Source organism: Meleagris gallopavo, chromosome 11 (assembly GCF_905368555.1).
Source record: "Meleagris gallopavo chromosome 11, MGAL_WU_HG_1.1, whole genome shotgun sequence".
NCBI lineage: Eukaryota > Metazoa > Chordata > Aves > Galliformes > Phasianidae > Meleagris > Meleagris gallopavo.
Window position 1 is genome coordinate 22,015,167 of NC_139414.1, and position 26,437 is coordinate 22,041,603.

The 26,437-nt window shown below is 45.4% G+C and overlaps 2 protein-coding genes across 6 annotated transcripts in view; one reads left to right on the forward strand and one right to left on the reverse strand.

Annotated features, from left to right (window-relative positions):
- RSRC1 (arginine and serine rich coiled-coil 1) overlaps nucleotides 1–19,886 on the reverse strand; it is a 115,631-nt gene extending 95,745 nt beyond the window's left edge. For all 5 annotated transcript variants that reach the window (XM_085232953.1, XM_019619202.3, XM_019619204.3 and 2 more), the window contains exons 1-3: nucleotides 19,762–19,886; nucleotides 14,754–14,948; nucleotides 12,440–12,565 (exon numbers count right to left, since the gene is read on the reverse strand). In XM_085232953.1, coding sequence (XP_085089079.1) covers nucleotides 12,440–12,565; nucleotides 14,754–14,948; nucleotides 19,762–19,865 — 425 coding nt within the window. In that variant the 5' untranslated portion in view covers nucleotides 19,866–19,886. The remainder of the gene's footprint in view (nucleotides 1–12,439; nucleotides 12,566–14,753; nucleotides 14,949–19,761) is intronic.
- A 681-nt stretch (nucleotides 19,887–20,567) lies between these two features.
- On the forward strand, nucleotides 20,568–25,703 carry SHOX2 (SHOX homeobox 2). Its single transcript, XM_085233123.1, has 5 exons — nucleotides 20,568–21,258; nucleotides 21,928–22,136; nucleotides 23,978–24,035; nucleotides 24,136–24,224; nucleotides 24,817–25,703. The coding sequence occupies exons 1-5, from the start codon at nucleotides 21,000–21,002 to the stop codon at nucleotides 25,066–25,068; spliced, it is 867 nt and encodes a 288-aa protein (XP_085089249.1). The 5' UTR covers nucleotides 20,568–20,999; the 3' UTR covers nucleotides 25,069–25,703.
- Nucleotides 25,704–26,437: the final 734 nt, after the last annotated feature.

Sequence of the window (26,437 nt, forward strand, 5' to 3'; positions counted from 1 at the left end):
GCTCTAAATGAAATGAAGTTTATAATATTCTTCTGTGATGTGCATTCTGAAAGTCCTCTCACCACGTTTTCCTGGTTTGCAGTCCTCAGCTGCCATAATGGTACAAATCTCAAGTGTGTGACACACTATAGGATAAAGCACCTTTACTTCAACTGTTACATTACATTGCATTAAAAAGTTCACAAAAGATGAATGGCTCTTAGCTAGCAAAATTGGCTACTTTGTCAAAAGACAAGATAGGAACTTACAAACTACTAATTACAACTCAATGAGCATCTTTTCTTCCAAATACAAAACCAACGTTTCAGACCACATCTGCTGTGAATTCACGCCAATTCAAGAGGGTCCCTGAAAAGACAACCCATGAAAAAAGGAGGAGAGCCCAGAGCAATGGGAGCACTGGCCCAGGCAGGTCACCATTCCATACTGCAGGGTCCTGACAGCCCCACTCGAGCACAGCCCCGTGCACTTAGTGCTGATCTCCCCAAGCAGATCCCAATGGAACAGCAGAAGGGACCTTTTGTCTTCAGGGAGGAGAAACTCAGCGCAGGAAGAGACTTGATGAAGCTAACTTGGCAATGGAGTCCACTCAGAGCCCCAAACTGAACACAGACCAGACGATGTAATTTGGTAATTACATAAATGGCAGTTTAAAATCTTAATTGTGAACAGTTTTATAATTAAAACCATAGCTATATCACACGATTCCCACTGCACTGCTATACTGTATCAAAGAAAAATGCATCATCAGTTACAACTTCTATTAACATCAGAATTTTCAATATATACAGAGTTCAAAGGCAGACTACAACTGCTGTTCCATGCCAATGTTTATTTCTCAGTGTTAGTTCTGATTATCAGGGAGCAGCATTTGTGTTACCACACATTCGATAGGACTTAATAAAATACATTTCCTAACGAGTCTCAATAAGAAACACTATTTGCATTTTATTAATTTTTTCTGCCTCTGATACTTGTTTACAGAAGCGACCTCCACCAAATTACCACTATAGAAATCTCAACGGTAAAACAACTGAATATAACCTTAAGTAATTCAGCAGCTCTCCATAAAGATTGGTGTACATTTGGTTAGGTACCATAATTCCCTCACTTCAGTGTCTGTCATCTGAACTAACACTCATGAGTAAATGACAATTTTTTGCCTTTTGAATAACTGTTTCCAATCAATCTTACTGTTCAGCCAGAACAATTTCTTTTTTTAAATTATGTTTTAGCATTAAATTACTAGAACCACATTTTCTGCAACAAAAGTGGTAAAGCTGATCTTTATTTTATTAGCCTACAATTTGCTCACCAGTGTTTTCTTAAGCTACAGGAATGGCTTATGTACATTGACAACACCCCACAGATGGTTATGATTACATTTAACAGGACAACGCGCTCATTGAGAACTTTCACAGACACTTACCTAATGGGATGTCACGTTAAATCTGACAGAGTCAGATAAAATAACTATATACTAATTGTAGTATATCAAAAAGGTCATTTCCAAACGGTACACGCGTTTCCAGTGCAATTATTGACAGCACCAGTGCACTAACGTTTATGCAGTAATGAGTTTTCAGATGAGCACAATTATTGCCCAGGTTTCTTCTGGCAGAAGATGCCCTTGAATCCACATAGCTGTCAACATCCTGGAAATAGATGCCCCTAACTGCAAAACTCTGGTCAACGTCAGAATTCGATTTGACTACTTCTTGCTTCCTCTGCTAATGCTTAATGACTAATTCCTTAGAGATACCCTTAAAAGCCCTAAAATATTGTCCTTGGGTAGAAACTTTCACTCAGCAATCAATCGGGAGCAAATTAGATGATTGTGTTGAAATGCATTGCACTGTTTAAGCTAACAAATGAATGAAGAAAGGTAGTATATAGGAACATATGCCACTACACTGAAGTTGCTAAAAGGGTCTGTTGGAAGAATATTTGGTTTCCAGTGAAGCTAATATGCTGTAAGAAGGGACAGTGATGAAAGAATACCAAGTCATATGGAAATCCAAATATAGTGACAGACACAATTATTTTACTAATTGCTAATGAACACAGTCAAGTGGCATCAAAAAGCCAAACTTTGCTTGGACTACTTCAGGTTTTGACCTCCGCATGAGCAAATGCATTTCAAACTGAAGCCCACCAAAATTGATTAACGGCGCCAGCCAAGGCCAGCGTGTAGCTGAAGCTTTTTTCCATCTATCACATGGCCCCAAGGATAGTTAAATGAACCTTAAAATGGCTACAAACAGCTCAATGACTACACAGACTCCTGCCAATTAGAAATAATTAGGCAGTCATTTTGGTGGTAAGTCTTTTTAAGTGCATACATAATGATGCAATGATGCTTATTAGCGATCTCATATGAGCTATGCTCAAACAGCCTGGAATAATTATGCAACTATCACAAAGCCTTGCACATCTCTGTACTTCACCTTAATGCATTTAAAAATCCACTTCATTACCTCCAGTAATTAATCCTCCATTAATTGCAGGAAAAGCCCAGTTTACCGTGCTTCGTTTCTAATTATCTTATAAATAGTTATGGTTCTAATTAATGTGTTCATTAAGCTGAATATCTTTCTCAAAGCCACGCTCAGAGCAAAGGTTCCGCTTTTGAGAGAAAAAGCCTAACTAGCCATAAGGTGAGGCCATTTTAGTTGTATTTGCTTTTATTTTAGTATATTCAACCTCCTAATTGGCATTTAAAATCTAATTTGGAAGAACTTCAATAAGACTATATACTAGAAAAATAGAAAAAGGATTTTTTTCCCCCACACCCATTCTCCAATCAAGAAGCTCTAACAGCAAAACTTTCAGCATAGCTTTTTGATATAGGCTGGTAACAGATTTTCAGTGCTATGCCACAGATTAATTTAAATCCTATTACAATTTAGCATACCTAGCATATTGTGTCCACAGAAGAGAAGCAAAAAATATAGAAGCAAAATAGGTACCTAGCAACATAGGAATTGTTGAAAGACATCCAGTGGCCCTCGCCTCCATTCCTATCATATGAATCAGTGGTACAAAATTATAAAAGAATTAAAATAATTCATTCAAGCTGAACATCATTCCTTAAAATTAAGGAGAGTTCTTCAGTCTGCCTTAACTAGGAGCTGATATAACACTGTAAAAACTGCAACTGAAGAATATTTTTATGGCAATATTTTTGGATAAGTAAATCTAAAACTGAAAGCACTCCCTGCACAATATTCTGAGGTAAGAACATAAGCAGAAAACTTAAGGTCAAAAGAAAATTCTACCAAAAGTACATCCAAAATATTTAGAGTTACAGCAGCACTAAGATATAGACAATTATTTTCTTTCTTCTCCTAAATCTTAAAGATTGTTTTTTTTAAAGATATACACAATACTTCAATGCATCCTTCTCCAGTTACTCTATGGTTTTCACATTTTTCCTTATGAGGTCATCACATATTCAACATAAATAAAATATTTTGCTGAGGCAATTGCTTCAGCTCTGCTTTGATAGTAAAAAGACAAAGGCTTTACACATGCATGAAATCAGCAGTACACTTCTTTCTTTTTCTTCCTACAACGTTACACCTGAATTGAAAACCAGGAATTGCTGAAGTCAAGTGCAACTTTGCCGGAGCTGAAGTAAACCAATAAACCTATATTAGAACCAGATGAAGCATTAGCATCTATATATATTCGTGCTCTTGCATTTCAGTGCCTTAGAAACCAGCAGCTCTCCCTGTTTGAGGGCCATTTCGCTTTGAAACTCTCTCATCAGGTCCCAGCTTCAACACCCGAGGCTGAAGCCTCTTCCTCCAACCTGTACTCTCCATTATGACAACTCTTGCCCTGCTCTCCCATTCCCCACTCAGACAGGGCAGAAAGCTGTTTGCTCCGCATGCTGACCGGCCTCCATGCATAGGCAGGGGTGAAGGCAACAACACACCAAACAGTGAAGGGGCAGTCAGCAAAGCGTCAGCTTAACCTGGCACAGAAGTCACTCAGAACATCAACAAGAACAGCCAGCTGCCTATCTGGATCTTGAAGGACAGCTGATTCATGTAGGATAAAATTCATTGACACAAAGGTACCTGAAGCACCGCACATGGCAGCCACTGTCCTACTTCGCTACTTGCTGAGCAATGTCTCCAGCCCAGATCCTGGACAAAAGCAGAGAACTGGAACTCCCTGAGCGCAGCTTCCCAGCAAGGCTTGTTCCCAGATCCTGGCTCCCCAGGAGCTCCCAACCAGCCTCCAGAAACAGAAGCAAGCCAGACTTTACAGTTAAACATCGTATCTCCTTAGTAATTAATTTCTCCCAGGGCTTGATACATTTCTAGCAACTTATTTAACTGCCAGTTTGAAAAAGGCACCACATTAAGCAGCACAGCATACTTCAATAGTCGCTGACCCCTGCTCCAAGGTGGCTGGTTCTAAGAACAACAGTCTTGTTACAGCTGCTTTTCATGGAACTTGAATGAAATAACGCAAGAATAATACACAAAAATAATTGAGAAGGACTACAGTAACCAATCTATTAATACATAAAGTAAACAAGGTAAGGAATCTATGGGGGAAACAGTAATCCATCATTAAAACTGTGATGAACGTGGATGCTAAGCCAGGGTTGTACACAGTCTTAGCTCTGGCACATCCATCTACAGTGCGGTGGACAGATACATGCAACCAAGTGCAGCTTGGATTTTTGGAATGGATAGGACTGACAGCTTCTTGCACACTGCTGCTACAACTGCAAAAAAACCCAGCAAGAGGAACATACTGACAGCTCCATACAAAAAGGGCAGCAAAACACTCTGGGCAGCAATATCTGCATTTTGCCTGTATCTTTATAGCCTAGGTACTGCTCCTGCCATCCGTTATTAGACAGGCAGGAATCCACAGCAAAATGCTCCTATTAAATTCTACAAATGTTGCGCTTCACATGCTGATAATCGGATTCTGGAAACTAACACTGGAAACAGCAGCAATTTACTCCTGCAGACAGTGATGGTCTTGTATTACCAATGCATCTTTAAGACATCTGCTCTGTGTTGATTTGCATAGCAGCCTCTAGAAACATGATCTCTGTGGCAAAAATGAATAGATTCATGGCCAGAGTTGTGGTAATGGAGGAAAAGAGGATTAAAAAAGTAGAAATATGCAATAATTCAGAATGTAGACTAAAATAAAAGAGTCGATTCTCCACCAAAGAGAATCAAATTATTCTCATACTTCCTTAAGTATCTTCTCCCAAACAGAAAACTGCAGTACAACCACTGCCCCCCACATTAAAAGGAGGGAGGCAACGCACAAGTAGCCCCTTTCCCAAAAGGAGGAATGAAAGGCTTTACAAAAATAAGAAGCTACATTAAGAACACATTCTACAAACATAACACCAGGACTGCTTTAGAAAAAAGAATTTTCCATGCAATTAGATTCAATAGTTAGCTCTAAATGAACAGCAGTCATGAATTCATATGTTTAAGGCTTCTTTTTTTTTTTACTATATACCAATGAAAGGCATCAAAGCAGCTGTCACTAGCAGCTATCTGCCCTTATTGATAACTTTAGGGCCCCTGGCATTGCCTTATGAAGTTTAATTTCCCAAAGTGGTCAATTAGACCTTGGTAATGTGTGCATTGGTGGGTTATTGCTCTAGGATATCTTGAATGCTACTGCTTCACTCTTTTACTTATTCCACTACATCTGTGCAGAATAATTGTTAATTTTTTTTAAAGTAACTTATTATAGCTAAAAACATATTTTAGAGACAACTGGTGATATAACTGTAATGGAGTAAGACCCTAAATGAAAACTCCAAGTGTTGATTTATCACTGGAAAAAAAAAACAAAGAGTATCTGCCATTAACATCTGCAGAAAAAACTCAACACCACATGAGCAAAACCCATCCAAATTCCACTAGTTCTGCCCTTCCTGAAGCCTTTGTTTGAAGTGCAATGCAAGAAATACTGCTTTTTTTTTTTTAATTAAATATACATTCTAACTGAACAAAAACTCCTAACCTCCACTACCCCTCCACAAAGAGGAGAGATGCACACAATGCTGGCATCAGTCCCTCCTGCGATTGCAGACGTGGATTTGTGCCGTTACTGCATGCGACAGTGCCAATTTGCCCAGCAAGGAGAGAAGGAAAAATACCATAGGCAGCAGATCAAACCTGTAAAAGAATAGCAACTCCAGTAGTTACTAGCAGGCAACGAAGCATTTCAGGAGAAATATTCTGATAGCATTGCTTGATTTCTTATTGGACTTCCATCTGCTTCTCCGTAGAAAATTCTTGGATCCATTTCCAAAGACAGTAATGTTGAAAAAGCCTTTCAATAGATTAAGACAGCTTTTCACCACTGCCTGTCAATTTGTGCCCAGCCTTGTTTTTCACAGCTGTCTTGCCCTTATTCCCAGATTTTTATTTTATTTTATTTTATTTTTTTACAGCAGATATTCAGAGTCATGTTGGTACACTCTCTCTTCCCTCTGCTCTCAAAGTCACTACTGCTGTCATTACTCAAAAACTTTGCTTCCAAGTTCCTTCCATGTCCTTTCCAAGCAGCCAAAAACTCACAGCAGCTGATGCCCATAGGACAGTGAGTTCAGGAAACCCTCACTTTCTCCCCTAGGCCCTTCCTGTCCTCAGAACAGCTACCAGCATCTATCCTTCGGCTGAAACCAACCTCATCTTCAACCCACATTCTTGCATCACATTTCAATTTAGTCCTGCTTCTCAACAATCGTGATCACAAAAAAAAAAGTCAAGGTTCTAGGTTCATGCAGCTGCAATTCATCTTAGATACATTATAACCTTTGACCACTACTTGAGCCATTCCTTTTTTTCCTTACCTGTCATTGTCTCGTCTACCACACGTTGCCACTGACATTAATATCTATCTCAAAACTAGATCCTCTTAATCTCCCTCTCTCTTAAGAGCCTTTATTATCTTTTTATTATCTTTTCAGGCTGATGCAGTTACTAGAAAACTCTTCCCCAAGTTGTTCATAATGGAAACTATCCCCCGATACTCCATAGCATAACCTATTTAAGTGCTCTCCCGCTGCTAAAAGGAAGTTTTGAAGGCAGGTCGGGATAGATTATGTCTTGATCCAACACTTGCTATCACCTGTAGGCTCTGACAGGCCGGGGCACATTCATGCAACCACACTAAAAACATGATGCATGGAAAATAAGAGACTAATTGAAGAAGGAAAGGCCCCTTCCTACCCACCATCCCTAGTACGGCAAATACCAAAGCACTCAGTGATGCTGTTTGTATCTTTCAGAAGTTATATGCACAACGTTTCACTGTGCAATACCGTCTCTTTGCTAAAATACTTCTTTGTTTAGATTTTATTAGAAATCACAATCAATTCAAAAGAATTGCAGGGGTTGGAAGAGACCTCAATATTTAAAAAAAACAATTCTCAAAGAAAAAAGGAAGCTCACACACAAGACAACTGACTCCTGCCAGTACTAAAAAGCCAAACCTGAAAAAAGCTTAAGCCCATTACCATACAGTGGCACGCTGTAAAATGCACAGAGTAAACAACCAATACAAAGCAAGGACTGACAGTCTGCCCCAACCAGGAATAACTTTTGACTGAAGCTGTGACCTTCCGAGCACAGATCAAACCCAATGGCAACATCTGTAACGCCGCAGTAAGCACCACCTAGTATTGCATTTCTGTTTGAAGCAGCAGTGTTGGAAGTACACCTAGAAAACGTCTGTAGGGGAGGATTCTTGTAATGCCATCAGCCCCGTGCATCATTTACCAGGTAATGCAAATTAAACCATTAACAGAGTTTACTAAAGCTGTGAACCTGTCCAGATATTCAAATAGTACTGTGGGGGTATGCAAACATATTTTTCTTGTTGTTATTATTACTTATTGACCCTTTTTAGCCAGCTCTTTGCTTTTACTGTCATTACTTAGCCACCCTTTTCAGTTAACTCTCCTCTGCATAAACAGAGGACCTTATTTTCCAAATAGCAGGACTTACAAGCACCAAAACTGAAGAACTCTGACAAACTATGAGGGCTGGATGCAAGATAATTCTAGTTTATTTTGCTAGGATAAGAACAACTTGAGGCAACAATTTACCTTTTGCTACCAAACTCCAACCCTATTCCAAGCTACCCGTAATGAGCAAGTCACCAGGCCATAGATTGCAGTAAGATGCACACATTTCCAAACTAAATTGGAATAGGGTTCAGGAAATAATATGTAATCATGTCCCCGCCCCCAGCAACACAAAAAGCCACCGATCAAGCACCTCCTTTGCTGACCACCCAGAGACAGCAATTTCACAAACAAGATTACACTTCACACTGTATTACCCCTATAGATACCTATAGATGTACCAGCTGTTATTGCATCACTCACGTCGAACTTCGTTACGCATTTCAGCACAGGATTCTTCAGTTTAAAATAACAAGACAAGACAAAAACATTTGGCAGACAATAAAAACAAGCTTGCGTATTTAAGGACAATTATAGCAAAATGCTCTGCAACCACAGAACTGTAGGAAGTCAAGGAAAAAAAGGTTAACATCCTTTGGTTAAACCTATTTAAAGCTCCACGAATTAAAAGACTGAATTCCCAAGTTCTGACGTATTTTCCTATACAATTAACTTGCAGAAAGACTGCAGTGAAAACTAAAAATATTAACAAGCCTCTATCCATACACAAGTCACAGGAAATCCAAGTTTCTCCGTTCCACAGAAGCATAATATTCTAATAAGAACTATCCTAATCTTCACCCAGCAATAATTTCAAGATGATATTATTATTCTCATTTCCTTGAATAATATCCATACTCCAGGGCCATTTTCCTTCTCATATTCAATATCATGCATGCTTGTATCAAGATTCCTTTCTTCATATCCTGTCACAGTATCAATCACTGCCTCCTGTCCACTCAATCCACTTTTGATTTATCAGCCGCTGTCTTTCTGGACTCCATAACTCGACCCAAACCATTTTAGCAAGACATTGACAAATAGCACCCAGTATCACATCAACCTGTTCCACTTAGTAAACTAAGAAACAGTAACTGTGACATCTCTGCATAAGTATTCCATTCTATTCCCCAGACTGATGTATATTAATGAGGAGATGGTATTTGAAATGCTTCTTCCACATCAGCATCTAATATGATCAAATTAGGAAATGGGATGATTTATTAAATTTCGCAGAGCTGAAATATTTCTTTATATCACTCTATGTGTGGTTTCAGAAAGTGAGCTGTTGCTTTCAATTTTTCTACTGAGGATGTGCCTGCATTTCACAGACGAATTATTGTCTTTAAAAAGATTGCAAGAAGGCAAAATGTTATTAAGCAAATGCTCAGTAAAACAAACTAAATCGGTTTTAAAATTCCTAATTTAATGTAAATCTTGGTTGTTTTGCTGAAATTCAGTTTGTGATCTTATTAAGTCATATTTGCATTGTACTATCTTGCTGTAGGACAGCTTCAAATTTATAGCATTACTAGGAAGACCCACTTTTTTGACTCTAAAAAAATGCATCTAAAATAGTCACAATACACACAAGTTTTCCTACCTTCTGAAATCTGAGCTGATATTTTGTGCTTCATTTTGTTAAGTGGCACATTTTAAAAATACGTTGAGATCATCACATGCTTTGTAACTTATCACATGAAAGCCTGATATCTCAGTATTTGGGTATTTCATTCAAATTAAATACCGATGTTATAAAAGCTAGTTATAAAATTATATGTTATAAAATTACACTACAGGTACACATGCTTTTACAAACATGTTCCCCATCTTGAAAAATAAACTATCTTTGTTTGATGGAGGACTGGAGGGAGAAATTGGAAGACAGTTTGCAATACCTGCATGACTTACACCAAAAATAAATCCAGGGATTTCACGATACAATGTAAAGAATCTCAACCTCCAACAAGAAAGTGGTTTTGTAGCGTCAGACCCAACGGACATTGGAAAACACAGTTGGCTCAAGTCCTGAAGGTGGTACTTGGGAAGCACAACAGCAACCCTACAAATAAGAGCAGCACAGAGAAGAGCTTTGCTTTATTGTAGCATCTCACACTGCTGCCTTGCTGGCGGGTCTGTAGGTTTTATTTCCCACCACAGTCAATTCACCCGCAGGGTACCAACGAGAATACTCCAGCAGGTGACATGCTCTTACTACACAAACAAGAACTGGACGAGTTACTTGCAATCATTTCATTAGCTAGTTCACTCAAGTGCTTTCTTTGGTACTTACCTTCAAAGGTGATAGAAAAAAAACACGTAATGGATCCCGGGTGCCAAATTCATATAAAAATTGCACCATGACTTCAGCACTCCATCCTGCACATTGCCCAAGACAAATCTTGTTTCTCCACTACAATAGATTCTGAAGAATTTTTCTTGCCTTTTTTTTTTTTTAATCATTTAAAATTTGGTATCCACAACATCCAAGAGCAAAAACTTCCACAGCTTTATTACATGATGTGCAAGAACTCTATTTAACTAGAATCTGCTTCACTTGATGCCTGCCCAGGATCTTACATTGAAGGAGTGCTGTTCATTTTCTCCTTCAATCATCTTTTCACATCTTTTTTTTTTTTTTTTTTTTTTTTAATATACCCCTCCATCACCTTTCCTCTGTCCCCCTCCAAATCTCTCTCCAGCCTGAGGAGCCACAATGCACTCAACCAGTCCTCTTCAGAGAGCTGTTCATACCTTCACTCAAGTATACAAGGCAGATTTTGAGTTAGCAAGACAAGTACTCAGCATTGTTGCCATTGCCCCGTACTACAAACGGGGAGCACACAGGCCCCAGCAGCAGCTTTCTGCAACCTACTCAGTTCTTCCCCAGATTAAACCATGGCTTCACAGGGTAACAAGAGTACAAGAGAGCAGACTGCAATAAAAGAATCTTTGATTCAGACTTTAAGATAATTTGAGATGTTATTTAAGAATATTTTCCCTAAATATTTGTGTCTGTGACTAGTAATACAAAATGACCTGCAGCTATACTGTCAGTAGGACAGGTTTGAAAAGCTAGTATACTTTGTACACCAAATATTTGTATGCAATATTTCCCAGCACAAAATAAAATAAATCACAATTAGGTTTTAAAATATTTTAGGCAGTTAATTTCCATACATTGCAATGGCAATTCCCATCAGCAAATCCTTTGGCAAACATGACCATTAGTATATCATGCTACATCTAACCAATAAAGCAATTTACATTTATTAGAATACAACAGACCTTTAAGAGCATGTTATCCTGTTTTCTAATACTGAGCACCTGACCTACTCAAGAGCACCTTTGCTGTCACTTTATTCTTTTTACATCTCACTGTTTTAAAACTGATGCTATAAAAACAGTGGATTTTTATAGGAGCACTTCTACACAGAACTCAGCAGCTTATCCACTCTACAGCTCAGATGGTAACTATACTCCAAGAGAGATCAGGTTGTTTAAATAACCAAATTGCCACTACAAAGGCACTGTAGCAATAAGTGTCCAGGCAACTATTATAATGAACAGCTGTGAATAAGTCATGAGAGAATACAAATAGGAAAAGGGAAGTGCTCACATCCTTCAACAACAATTTTTCAATAACATTTAGGAGGAACGACTCGACTGATTTGGCACAAGAAAATAACAAATCTTACCAAGTTCTTAGTAAGTTCTAGGCAGAATTACCTAGCTGCAGATCAGTAAACAGATATTAAAAAAAAAAAAGCTTTCATCTACCTGCTAGACTCAATAATGACCTTAAATTCAATAGCAGTTCTTATATCCATGGATCAAATTCATTTAAACTTTTTGACAAATACACACCAAAACATAGAGTCCCTGCTAATCATAAAGTACAAAACAGTTTTTATAATACAATTTGATGATGAATTAAATTATGCTTATTACTGAAAATACTGACTTGTCACAATCTGATCCATCAAGAACTGCAGTACCACAGATACCTTTCAACGTTAAGTGAGAGGTGCATAAACGGAAACACTTCCCCATTTCACAAGAAAAACAGATGAGAAAACAAAAGTTTCATGTTATCTTCACTGAATCAATATTATGCATGGAGGTTATGGAAATCAGTAATCAAAAAGACAACTTTTGTACCTTGATTTCAGATTACTGCAGTTAAACAAAACTAAGGTGACTTTTTTTTTTTTTGCACTTGGCCAAACTCAATATATATAATTTATCATTAAATCCAACTGTGCTATCAGCTTAAAATAAAGTTATAATAAGTGCATGAAAAGCCTAGCACAGAGGTTTCAATTTAAGAAGATTTTCAAGCAACAAGTCAATTAGACCACATGCAACCACTTCTAACATGCTCACAAACTCAGTAAGCACACGCTGATTTAAAATAAATGTTTTTATAGTAGAAATAACAATAATTTCTTTCCTAGAAAAGCACCTTACCTTCTCGTTCTACTTTTTGACCTCGATCTTTGAGATCTGTAGGATTTTCCTCTGCCCCTTGATCGGCTGCGACTGCGTTTCCTTCTAGAACCATATGAAGAGCTACTGCTGGATCTGTGCCTGCGCCTGAAACAAACCCATGCTATCAGTACACAGAGCTTCTAAAACAAAAGACAGCGTCAGGAAAAGGAATAAACGGTTCACTCAAAATTATGTGCATGCAAAACTATTTCTTGCATTACAGCATTTCATAAAAGCCTCAATATATACCACTATTGCACACTAATAAGTAATTCACACATGCTTGAGCAAAGCCTGTCTTAAAGAGCTTGCATTCAAAAATATACGTCCCATGGGCAGAAGGCAAAACAGAAGTTAACTGATATGCCCCAAATCATACAACACTTGAAGGGCTAAGCCAGAAACACAGCTGAGCTCGCAATGAACTGCAGTCTCGTGACCAGTGCATTGGAACTCACTGACTCTTTGCCAGTTCTAAAGTTAAAGAAACATTTAGACCCACATTCTCAGCAACATTTTCTCAGAAATACACTGCATGGGACTGCTTTTTCAGTGGAAAGAATTCCAGCACGAGACATGAAATTCAAAACATTAACTCCTGCACTGCACATCTATACAGTTATCTCCAGCCATCCAGCACAATCCAGTGCATACATAAAAAGCAAACACACAATTTTTTTAAAATTATGTACACCTAAAAATATTTTCCCTCTATATACAAACAATTGAGTTCTCAACTTTCATAACGTGAAATCTTTCCTCAGATATAGAAAGACTTTGTTTTTTTTCTCTGCACTCCTCCTTTTTTCAGTACTATTATTAATCAAATAATCAGTATTAATTTATTCAATCTGAGCTTGGGAGTTTTCTCTTGAGCTCTACCAGAGGCCAGAATGGTATCTTCTCTCCCCATCCCACTCCCACCTCCATCCCCCCCCTCATTTCACTTATTCAAATAATAAGTTCCTATACACACAGGAGAAAGATGAAAGAATACATACCAAATACCTACATTAAACCAACCAATCCCAAACCTGGTGGGAGGGATGCTTTAAGTCTCAACCTTTCCTACAATTTCTTCTCCATCTCACTCACAGCTAAATAACATTTGCAGCCCTTACGAGAATCTGTGTATTTCTGGGCTTCAGGATGTTTAGGTAATAGTAAAGTATAACACCCTATTCCTGTAGTTCAGGGTCTAGTCCATGGGATATGTGCTTATCTAGCACAAGGGGAAAGGTGTTGCATTACGTACAAGGAGTGCTGGATTTTGAGGCTAACTCCTAAAGAGCAGTCTTCCACGTGAAAAAGGAAGGTAATGCTCCTGCTAAATGAAGATGAAGTAAAGCAATCTTGGAGACTGCTGGTTTTTATGCTTCTGGGTCAGGGATAAATCCAGCAGAATCCCAGAGTGTAACAGTCATTTAAGTGCTAGAAGCAAATATCCTAAACTAAGGGCAAAGCAGAGGTGCTAGCCAGATACTAAAAGCAGACACTTTGGTCTTTTCTGGATTCAATTTAAGTCAACTGGTCTTCGTCCAGACTCTAATCTTCCTTCAAGCTCTGTTTTTATCTGTGAGATAGCCATGCCTGCACTGGACTAAAGAGATTCATAAAGCTGCATGTCATCAGCATATTGTTGGCATCAAAGCCCATGTCATCTCGCTGTGTCCCCTAAGGGCTGTATGTAGATGCTAAGCAGGAACAGAAAAACAGGGGGATGGAAAGGAACCAACAAGAACCCCTCCAGTAGCCTGCCTGCCCTTTTCTGAAATACTCCTCTGCCAGCTACAGAAAGGTTGGTCAGGAGCAGCTTCTCATACGTTTCTATTACAGCTAGATGTGATGAGCATCTTCCAGCCCCATCCACTAATAATAATCTGCTCAGTTTGATTCCTGGATCATCTTGAGTCAGAGACAACCAGGATATCTAAAAAGATCAGGTACAAAAAGGGGACTCTGTGATGCAGGAAATACAGTTTTAGGCCAATGCAACTTTGGTAGATAGAGCCACACCATCTGTGTTCTCACCACCCAGCTGACTACTGGACACACAAAGAATTAGGAAGTGTGCTGGTGAAATCTAGCTCTTGGTGTTGCTCATTTTGACGGTTTGGTTTTTAAATAGAAGTAGAACTGTCTCCACATCTTCCAAGATTCTGAGCAAGCAACAATAAAATTCCAAACCAGAACTGACCACACACGGGATTTGAACACTTTGTCCCATAACGTGGGATAAGGAAGAGCCCAACTGTACACAGCAGCAGCAGTCAGACAAGCACTACACATGCACCTTTTCTCATATGAATGTGAACGTGACTGGACATCTCGGGAGCGTGACCTCGACCTCGATTTCCTCCCAGACTTTTTACGGCTGTACGTCCTGCTGTCTGAGGAGCTGCTTGAAGACGAACGCCTGCGGTGCTTCTTCTTCCTTCTGCTTCTGTTCTCTTCTTCCGTGTCCGAGGAGCGACGGCCCATCTTTAAACTAAGGAAAGACAAAAATTCTGAGCTGTAAAAACACCCTGTGCCTGCATTTATATACACATACACACATCAGATGTGTTTATACAAATAAACATACTGTGACACCATTTTTAAAGCTACCGTGTATATAAAATGTTTGGCTTCTACACAAAACTTAAATCAAGATTTAATTATAAGACATCAACAAATTTAAGTAATTTGAAATTTATTTGCTGACAGTGTAAGTTCACTGTGGCATTAAACATTTGTTCTAAACTTCTACAAAAGGTATTTTACAACCATTTAAACATCTAAATGCACTAATAAAATCCATTTTTATATCAGAACATACTTCATCTTGTCTTATTTTTACATTTTTGGCCTAGATATTAATTTTTAAGAAATCTGGGAAGTAATTTACAAGGAGATAATTCTTACACACTCCCCATTGAGCATACTGAAGATGCTGTACTGCTGACTGCACATCATCTGAAGGTACAGTTACAAATGAAAATGCATACCTCCTCAGTCAATAAAACGTGGTCTATTTCTGTTACTGACGTAACTCACTTCATGTGTTTTCAGACTGCACAACTAAGGTAATGTATGTGTTTGTTCTCTTAGCATAATTAAGAACAAACACTGAGAAAACAAATGATCTTCAAATTAATTCATGCTAGAGTTGGGTTGACTTTGGTTTTCAGTTAAAGCCACTCAACTTAGAACTGCTCTATTCTAAAAATCAGAGCTACAGATACAAAACTTAAATGTTTCTTGATTGTCAATGTGTTTATCTGCAGACTTTGACACAATTTAATGAAAAAAGGAGGTGGTAAGGGCTGCCATTCATTTAACTGCTACGAAGACCATCACCTTTTGGAACTCCAATCAGCCTCATTGCTTTAGGATTTAAGAAAAGCAGTATTTCTTGTCTTTTGAGACTGCAAACTATAAGAAGTGCTTTAAAACTGTTCTTCTGTCTCAGCAGTACTTGCCCTACACAGCTGAGGATCAACCTCCATGTACATCTTCTCTAATGGCAGCCAGCAACAGGCCCTCCTCCAAGAACAAACACTTGTTTCAAGGCTCTCCAGCTACCAAGAAAATAGCAGCTCCAAACTCCTTAACATTTGTATCAACAGCCAGAACATGGGTGTATTTTGGCACAGTTATCAACTGTCTTCAACCAACACTGAAATATTCCAGCACAGAGAAGCTGAACTTGTTCCTTTTCTGCTTTTACCCTTCCTCACACCTTCTACCACCTCGTCAGCAGACCCTCATCTCCAGGGTCGGGACTGAAAACGGAACAAAAGAGAAACTCACTGGTAAGTACGTTCCTGTTTAAACACACCAAATGTTTATATGCAAATAAAAGCCTTGATTACGCCAGGTCAAAAATTAAGTGAGCAAAGAAGCCTGCTTATATCCACAAGCAACAGCCTCTTCAACTTAAGCTTCCATGGGTTTTGCAGGGCCAGTGAGCTGCAAGAGTTTCCCAAGGAAGCTTTCCAGGTAGTCACCTCTAAAGCACCATAAACACATCCAACAGCTTGAGAATGCGCAATATAGGACCGTCCCTACATACCTGGCTCTTCTTTGATGCTCACCATTTTCCTTCCTGCCACAACCCAAACAGCTTTGTGAAGCTCACTCCCATGAAGCCAAGGTTCTGTGGATCAAACAGCACTTCAGCATGCCCCTGAGAGCCACGACACTAAATTCCTTCACTGCTCTGTAGTTGCACTCTTCAGCACTTAAGATCCAATCTTTCAGCTAACAAAGCATTTTTTAAATATTCCAATGAAAAAAGCAGCATTCCATGTGCCTAGAAGGGCAGGACTTCAGGAGGATGAGCAGTTCTGCACCAGCATTCCTCTTGGAACAAAATTATTTCTGCCATATTACTAAAGTTATTCCTCACAGATTTTGAGAAAGACAAAGGCAGTATTTTACAGCCTACTTCATCTCATTTAAGAAGATAGGACTTCAACTTGCAGTTCCACAGAAGAGCGACAATTTCTATCAACATACTGCCCTGCACAGTTATTTCCTCTATTCTCCACCCCCCCTCCCCTCCCCCGAACAATGTGAGCAGCCAAGAATCTGTGGCTGCCAGCTACAGCAATACTTTGGAAGTACGTAGTGCCTGTCAGACAGGCTCATCTGCCACCAGGGTTTTAGGACCACTCCTTCAGCACATCACATACATTTTCATGTGAAAATGCCTCTTACAAACATAACAATCAACTGCTTTCAAGCACTAAGACCTACACCAATCTGGTATCTTCCCTGATTGCTGCCTCCTCCCACAATATCCTGCACAGACCCATCAGAAAGGACTGCTAGCACCAACTGATACCCAAAGCCTAGCAGATGGAAGAGTTGTTCTGCTGGGTCAGTGGTCCACATACCAGCTCCACTAACAGGACTGGCTGACAGTACCTACAGACCACAGAACTGTATATTGAAGCTAAGTTTTTTCTACCCATCTGTTTCCACACACAGTCTGTAGATCCACCGCAGTTAAAAGAGTGGTGTAAGAGTTCCCTAACAGCTGTGGGGCCTGATCTCATTTTTGAGGTGCCTCCCCATGCAGGTCTCAGAAGGAGGTGTTAAGCCACACACATTTGCAATAGGAGATACAATACTAATTCCTATTTATGTGCAGACAGTGAGAGATGCAGCTCTAGGTGTCTGGCAAGGCACATGAAGCAGCAGCAGGCTTTTATCTCAACCACAAAGTAGTACAAGGAGGAAGAGGTACATTACCAAGCATTGACAGCAGATAGATGGTGAGACTGACATGCCAGGTTACATCCCAGGCTTTTGGGGAGAAAGAGTCCCCTGACCATCAGTAAGGCTCCTACTTCTACATCACTGTGCCCTAACCTTATCAGTAGGATGACTCACTGTTGGATCCACTACATTTGAAGTTACTGTCCTGGAGCAAAGGCACATTACAGCAACAAACAAACAGATTTACAGGTTTTTGGTGTTTTGTTTTTTAATACTTGTTTTATTTTAGACTTTTTGAGAACTGATGCTGCAACAGTTTGGTTGAAACAAAAACAAAGCACGTGCTTTCAAACACATTTGCCAAGAGAAACACCAACAAGAAAAATTCCAAAACAACTACTTACTTTTGTTAAAGCTACAAACAGTGCTACTAAGCAGCTAAGTAACCAGCATGTAAAAATGTAAAGAAAACCTTAATTACTAAGAAATTTCATTTGTAGCTGACTTGCAGTAGCTATTTGCACTGTTTACAGAGCAGCTTTATACATATGTATGCACATTAAGTTCTTTACTATGAGTGGTGAGGTGCTGGAACAGCTGCCCAGAGAGGCTGTGGATGTCCTGTCCCGAGAGTGTTCAAGGCCAGGTTGGATGGGGCCCTGGGCAGCCTCGTCTGGTATTAAATGTGGAGGCTGGTGGTCCTGCACGTGGCGGGGGGTTGGAGATTCATGATCCTTGAAGTCCCTTCCAACCCTTGCCATTCTGTGATTTCCTTAGAGAGAACCAACAATTCAGGAAGAGATATCACATGATGGGCTCCAGCCAGGAAACAATGCTAACTGAAGCAAAACTTATTCTATGTTACTTAATAAACACGATTCTAATAAGTAGGATTCACAGTGTTACTAACAGCAGTGCTGCTCCCACAGAAAGTGAAATTACAAACAGGCAGAACTCAGTCTGACAGCATGCATGTGTGTGGATGAAGGATTATCTGTGCCTCCCACCACCAAGCCTGCAGTTATGCAGAAACTCTTCCTTCTCTGCTGTTCAGAAAGAAATGCTCTCAACAAAGAAAAAGATTGGATCAGCAGTGACAACGAGGTGACTTGTTCTTACAGAATCACAGAATTCTAAGAACTGGAAGGGACCTCTATAGATCATAGAATGGCCTGGGTTGAAAAGGACCACATCTAGTTCCAACCCCCTGCTGTGTGCAGGTCGCCAACCAGCAGCCCAGGCTGCCCAGAGCCACATCCAGCCTGGCCTCGAATGCCTGCAGGGATGAGGCATCCACAGCCCCTCCTTGGGCAGCCTGTTCCAGGCTGGGAAACTGTTCCACTTTTTTAGAATCAATGAGCAGTGGGGGCAGAAAGGACGGCAGCACTTGTCCTCACTGCAAGCACAGCAGCAGGCAGGGTGTGCAGCCCAGCACCAGCTACCAGAGCACAGCAGCAGCTCTCGCTCTCTCATTCTTCCAGCTTCCCTCCCCTCCGAGAAAAGTTACATTTAAAACACATCTGCTGGAAAAGTGTTCGTGTTCCATTGTGTCAACACCCTCCGAGTGATCACTGAGTCCAAGCCCCCTACCAAAACAGGCACTGTACAGCAGGTAGGCACCTAGATAGTTCTTACAAGACAGCGTGTATTTGTAAGTACTTATCTGGTGGGTTCCTTCCCTTAGCCAAGCCTCCAAACTGCTAAAGGACAAACATCCAACTCACACCTATAAGGAGAGACACCACAACCAGCTCCTCCAGCTGAAAACACCGAGATTAAACAACCAAACCACAAACAAGAGAATTCAGCTTCAAACTTCGAGATTTTCACGCTAAACGCAAGGAAAAAAAAAAAAAAAAAGAAAAGAAAAAAAGAAAGGAAAAAAAAAAAAAAGCCTGACCGCTCTATGGGAGAAAGATCCAGGCCCCAAGGCCCTGCCCCAGGCCAGGCCGCAGCGTCGCCATGGCAACGGCAGGCCTGAGGCCTAACGGCAGGCCTGAGGCCTACCTCCGCCCCCTCCCAGCACCCCGAGACCCTTCAGCCACCCGGAACACCCCCCTCTATAAAGAGCCCATCCGTCCTCCCCCCAGCTTTACCTCAGCCTCCAACAGCCGAGCTGAGGCCTCAGGGCCGAGGTTTTGAGCGCAGAGGCTTCCCGGAGGGAGGCGGGCAGGCAGAGGCGAGAGAGTGCCGAGCGCATCGATGGCGCCAGGCAGTGCTGCGGAGCGCCGAGCGAATGGATGCGCTGCGCGGGGTGCGGGACACGCGTGGGGATCGGGGAGCTTTGGCTGGTGCCTGGGTGCCCCAGAGCCCCTCGCACGGCTCTGGGGCATCCAGACACCGCAGCTGTGGTCTCCCAACGGAACAAAACTCTCCCACCCGCGAATTTCCACGCGGGATTCCAGTCCCGTAACGAATTTTGCACGAGTCTGAGGCAAAACACACCGCTTTCCTGGGGGGGGAAAAATAAAAAAGAAACAAACAACCCCATCCCCGCAGTGGGAAACGCAAGCTTTGGGGTGAACAGGAGCGAAAGGACCCCCGACGGGCAATCGGTGCTCCCTCTCTTTAAAGTCATCCCCGCGGAGGTCAAAGGAAGAATCGATACGCGGGCGCGAGTTCAACAATTTTGAATAATTTATTGGCATCCCACCGAAGGTGTCAACAAAAAAGTGCCGCTTTCACGGGATTTAGCCAACAAAGCCCCGACAATGAGAGCCGCAAACGGCGTCACTCGCCCTAATCCCACGCCTCCACCCTCCTCTGCCCGCTACCCCCTCGTTACACCATCTCCGAGCCCACGGGAGCCCACGGAGGAACTTTCCGTGCCCCCGCCCCGCAAGGCGCGATGCGGGCGGAGCGCGGGTGCGGAGGCTGCGCACCCCCCCGGCCCCTCCCCTGCAGCCCCGGCTCTGCGTATCGCCCGCCCGGGACCTCGCGTGGAGCAGCCGCTTAATTAAATTAAATTAGGGCGCAGCGCGGGGCGGGCGGGCGGCGGAGCGCTGTGGCCGCATTGCCCCGCGGCGGGCGGGCGGGCGGCGGAGAAGGAAGGGGTCCATTCAGAGCTCCGAGGGGAGGTAATTCGCCGGGAACAAGGGGCAGGCGTTGCAAAGTATAAATAGTGCCACTTCCAGCGGCGCGACGCTATCAGAGCCCGGAGCTGGCGAGGAGAGCCCGGCCCCGCACGTCGGGCGGAGCGGCCCGGTTCGGAGCGGAGCGGCTCGGAGGTCGCAGCACGGCTCGGCCCGGTCCGGCCGCACCCCGCCCCGTGGATGCCCGCCCGGGGGGGCGGCACGGCGAAGCCGGGGCAGCGCGGCGGCCCTGAGCCGCGGCCATGGAGGAGCTGACGGCGTTCGTCTCCAAATCGTTTGATCCCAAAGCGAAGGAGAAGAAGGAGCTCATCACCTACCGCGAGGTGCTGGAGAGCGGACCCCTGCGCGGAGCCCGGGAGCCCGGCGGGGCCGCGGCGGAGCCGGGCCGGGACGAGACGGGCAGCCCAGCGGGGCGGGCGGGCGGCGGACGCTCCCCGCCGCGGGAACCCGACGCCGCCGCCGAGAGAGCTGCCGACGCGGCCACCCCGAAGCTGAGCGACGGTAACGGCGGCACCGGGAGCCCCTTCCTCCTCCCTCCCCGTCCCTTCCCCGTCGGGGCCGCCGCGCTCCTCGCGAGGCTCCGGTGGGCAGAGCGAGCGCCTTGACATGTTTTCCCAATTACGGGAAATATGCGTCCGGCCTCGAAGTTCATATTAAAATATCGCAAGAAGCCTCCAACTCGCTCGCGGCCCGAGCCGCTTCTCCAGCATCCCGCCAAAGCCGCGCCGCGAACGAAAGCTCCGGGGCCCGGCGCTGCTCTGCGGGTGCCGCAGCGCGGAGGGAACCCCGCGGATCCCCGGCGGAGCTGCGGGTCGGAGCCGGGCGGGATGCGGAGCCTCGCGGGTCGCCGCCGCCCTTTTGTTCGGCCGCGGGGTGCGGGCGGCATCCGCCGCGGCGGCTCCGCGGAGCGATTTCTGCTCGCGGGGCGAAGCCACGGCAACGAAACCCACGCGGGACCGCGGGACCGCGACCTGTTGCTGCGCTTCCGAGGGAGGAGGGCGCGGGGCCGGGCTGCGGGTGTCGGAGCGCGGCGGTCCCGGAGCCGAGCGGCGGGGCACGGCACGGTGGCGGCGGGGAAGGGCCTTCCGCGGCCTCGCGGCTCAGCCCCGCTCCCGGCCCGGCTCCCCGCCCGGTTCCCGGCGGCCGCCTGACTGCTTGTGTCGTGCCCAGTGTCCCCGGAGCTGAAAGAGCGCAAGGAGGATGCGAAAGGCATGGAAGACGAAGGGCAGACGAAAATCAAGCAGCGGAGAAGCAGGACGAATTTCACCCTGGAGCAGCTGAACGAGCTGGAAAGGCTTTTCGACGAGACCCACTACCCGGACGCCTTCATGCGGGAGGAGCTGAGCCAGCGGCTGGGGCTGTCCGAAGCCCGAGTGCAGGTAGCGCCGGGCGGCCGCGGGTCGGGGGGGGGGGGGGAAACCGCTCGGTGCCATCCTGCCATCCGCGGGGCTCTCCCCGCAGCTGCTGCCCCTCGGTCCCGCTGTGCGGTTCGCTCTCGGGGGTGCCGTGGGTCGGTTCGTCGCCGCGGAGAGAGCGTGACCCAACGGGGATCCGCGCCGTGCGGATGTTCGCGGTCGTGGCTCTTAAATCTGGAGGGAAGTGGCGAGAAGGAGGGGAGCGCGGGCCGGCTTTGTTCGGTACGAAAATCTGGGATCCGAACAGATCCCGAGAAGCCGCAGCTGAACCTGCGTGGAACCCCCGGCCGCCCTCCCCGAGTTCCCCAAAATCCATCCCCGGGAGTTCCGCCGGGGCCGGCAGCTTCAGGGAGAGCGCTTCCCAAATTAACACAAATGTCGGTGTCGCGGAGTATTTCCGTTCTAATAAGAACAGAAGAGAAAACGATGGTCGTGATTTGGTCGAACACATGGAGCAGCTTTAGGCCCCCAACATCTGCAGCTGCGGGAGGGCCGCGCTGTAGCGGATCCCCCCGTCCAGCCCCGTGCTTTCAGACACCATCTGCACCGAGCCCGGGGGATCCTCGCGTCGCTCAGCGGGGTCAGAGCAGGGACGGAGCGCTCACATCGCACCGAAGAACCCCAAACAATCGGCGCCGTTTGCGGAGCCCTCTCGGCCGCTCTTCCCCATCTCTCCGCTCGTATTATTTTTTCCCGTCGCCGCAGCCGAACGAACCCAAACGAAATCAAAGCCAGCGAAGTAGTTCTGCTCGGGGCAGAGGCCGGCAGCGCTGCTCGCGGAGCTCAGCCCCAACCCCCAGTAAAAGCACGCGCGGATATTTCCCCTTCTCTGTGCTGCTTTGCAAATCACGGACTGTGCCTCTTTCCATGGGAGGCTGAGGGCAAATGCGTGGCTGCTGGGCAGATTTGACTTGACCGGAGTAGATGTGAAGGCGGGGGGAGGTCGAGTGTTTGTCTCTTGAAGGGACACCCAACAACATGTTTATTATTATTATTATTATTATTATTATTATTATTATTATTATTTTATTTACAAATTGTCTGTTTGTCGTGGCCGTGGGGAGAGGCTGACGGGGCGGTTGCGGCAGCCTAAAGGCAGCACGGAACCCTCAGCTCCGGAGCTGCCGCCCTCCTCCGCGCCTCCCCGGATCGAGCAGAACTTCGTTCCGTCTTTATTTATTTCAACCATTCTATTTCCAATGTTAAAAAGTCCGTTCGTGTCCATCGCGCAGCCCTTTCCGTGGCAGCAAATCAGATTATCATGATAATGAGACAATTATTCCGCCTGCGTGCCACACTCCGCTGCTCAGAGGAACAGAGAAATTCCAACTTCTTTGTAGCAGAGCTTTGATGACAGTAATTACCCCCCAAAAGTGAGGCATTAAACACTTCGCTGTTCGTTTTTTTTCTTTTTCTTTTTCTTTTTCTTTTTTTCCTTGACGATAAAGCTAATTAATAACACGGGCTATTAACGAGCGCGTTCTCCTCGGCTCCGACAGCGCAAACAACCAAACCCATTACAGCGAGCTGAGCTTAGAGCTGTTGGGAGGCTGGGGTAGAGACATCAGAGACATCGGTGCGGTGGGACCCCGGCTGGGAAGGGGAACTCGGGGCTGAGAAAAGTGGTTCGGCTACAGCGAGTGCCAATTTTGGGTCATTTCCCGAATTTCTCACACCCTCATTGCCTCGTCCCTCACTCCTCATTGCCGCTCTCTTTGTCCGCCGCTTTTTATTCTCGGTGGGTTTTATTTTCTTTTATTGGTTGTATCCCTCTTCGTGACCCCGTCCCCACTCTGTGCCCCCAGGTTTGGTTCCAAAACAGAAGAGCCAAATGCCGAAAGCAAGAAAACCAACTGCACAAAGGTACGGCCGTGCGTGTTCGGGGGGTGGGGGGGGGGGGGGGGAGCGGGTGTGACACGCGTGGGGGTCCGGCGGGGCTGGGCTGACCCACGGCTGCCCGCAGGAGTTCTCATAGGGGCCGCCAGCCAGTTCGAAGCCTGCCGGGTGGCCCCTTACGTCAACGTGGGAGCGCTGCGGATGCCCTTCCAGCAGGCAAGTGTGCCCGTGGGGTGCGGGGTATGGGGGCCGTGGGGTGTGGATTATTGGATATGGGGTGTGTAGGGTGCGGGGAGTGCGAGACGAGGGATGTGGGATATGGAAGGTGTGGGAAACGGGGGTCGTGGGGTATCTGACGCGGGAGGTACGCGTTTGGGATACTACGGAGCGTGGGGTGACGGACATATGGGCTGTGGGACCCTGGCTTGCAGGAGACGGAGTGTAGGATATGGGTGGTGCGGGACACGGGGGGTGCAGGATGTGGGGTGTGGGATATAAGGGGGTGAGAGGACGCGAGGGATGCAGAACACGGGGTGTGGGATATAAGGGACGCGGGACACGCGGGTGCAGGAGCAGCACTTGGGATGCGGGGTCGTGGGATACAGGCGGTGCGGGAGCGGGACGGAAACTCCGTGCGGTGCGTAGGACGCGAGGGGCGCAGCGGGAGGCGTGCGGGGTACGGGAGGTGTAGGGCACGGCGTAGGGCACGGCGGGTCCGGGACGCGGGGGGGTGGTAGGGCGCGGTGGGTGGGCTGTGGGGTTTGCGGGGCCGGGTCGGCGGTGCCACTCGCGGCCGTGTGGCTCTCAGGTTCAGGCGCAGCTGCAGCTGGACAGCGCCGTGGCCCACGCTCACCACCACCTCCACCCGCACCTGGCCCACGCGCCCTACATGATGTTCCCCGCTCCGCCCTTCGGGCTCCCGCTCGCCACTTTGGCCGAGTCCGCGTCCGCCGCCTCCGTGGTGGCCGCCGCCGCCGCCGCTAAGACGACCAGCAAGAACTCGAGCATCGCCGACCTGCGGCTGAAGGCCAAGAAGCACGCGGCCGCCCTGGGGCTGTGACCGCCGCAGCGCCGCGCGGCTCCGGGCGGAGGGACGGAGAGCCGCGGGGGGAGAAGCGGGCGCTGCCGGCGGAGACGGACTGATGTGAGAGCCGGACGGAGCAGAAGCGCAGCTGGGAAGTTCACAGGGTTTGAAATTGACCTTTTTTTTTTTTTTTTTTTTTTTTTCCTTTTTTTCTTTTCTTTCTTTTTCTTTTTCTTTTCTTTTCTTTTCTTTTTTTTTTTTTTTTTTCTGCGGAGTTCACTTTAATACGAGAAATTTGATAAGAGAGGCGGGCCTCCTTTCACGATGCATCAGATCCTCGGGCTGAGCGAGCACGTCGGGAACAGCGGCAAGAAAAAAAAAAGAAAAGAAAGAAAGAAAGAAAGAGAGACAACGGCGAAGAAGAAAATAATAATAATAATAAAAATAATAAAAGAGACAGAGACAGAAACAGAGACAGAGACAGAGATTTCTCTGCGAATTTCTAAAGGGAAACTGCCCGGGATCCGTCCTGCAGCAGCATTCCGGGTGCATGCGTTTGTATTTCATTGCTGACTCCTTGATCCACGCACCTCACCCCATCGATAGAGCACAGCACAACCGGCGGCGCGGGGGGCACCGGCTCTGTGCCCCGGGGGCAGCGCGGGGGGCACGGGGAGCTGCGGCTCTGCTGTCCCGGGGGTAAAACATGGGGGGGGGGAGGAGGGAGGGAAAAAAAAGATAGGAAAAAAAAAAAGAAGAAAAAAAAAAGCGCATCGCACCCCATCCGCCTCCTCCGCACGGCCAGAGGTACCCGTAGGTGTAAGATACGTTGATACACGCGAACGGAGTTGATTCGGGCTATGAGCTGCGAGCGGAGCGCTGGTGTCAGCCACGTGCATTTCTCCATAAAGGTGTATGTGGTCCCGTCGTGTGCTGATTTCTGTTCTGGTGGAGCTGTGGCACGACCGGGAAAGCTCTGCGCACGGACGGGCATGTAGCGATTTGTTCTCCATGAAAACAAAGTTATTTATATTGACCATATTTTTTCTAGTGGATTTTAAGTTATTTAAAAAAAAAAAAAAAAGAAAGAAAAAAAAAAAAAAGAAACTGTTATCTCATCGCATTTGTTGTCGGTACAATATATTTCGTTTCACTCAGGTTGGTTTCACCTCTGTTAATCCGTTTCCGACGCCGCCGGTTCTGCTCAGCGCCAAGTAACGAACGCGGTCCGTGCGGACCTCCGTAGACCCCATTCCCGAGGAGAGCAGCCCGGTGGAAGCGCTACCGCAATGCGCCTTTCCGAGTTCTGCCGAGTTCCCTCAGGTAATAAAATCGAGGAAATCGCAACGACTCCGCCATGCGTTCCACGCGGGGAACGGGGACGATTCGCAGCTCCCTGCGCTCC

What these genes read in the sequence shown, in the direction of transcription:
- SHOX2 (XM_085233123.1), top strand. Translation starts at nt 21,000, where the DNA reads ATGGAGGAGCTGACGGCGTTCGTCTCCAAATCGTTTGATCCCAAAGCG. An exon ending in CACCCCGAAGCTGAGCGACG is followed by an intron (nt 21,259 to 21,927) that starts GTAACGGCGGCA and finishes TGTCGTGCCCAG; the next exon opens with TGTCCCCGGAGCTGAAAGAG. An exon ending in AGAAAACCAACTGCACAAAG is followed by an intron (nt 24,036 to 24,135) that starts GTACGGCCGTGC and finishes GGCTGCCCGCAG; the next exon opens with GAGTTCTCATAGGGGCCGCC.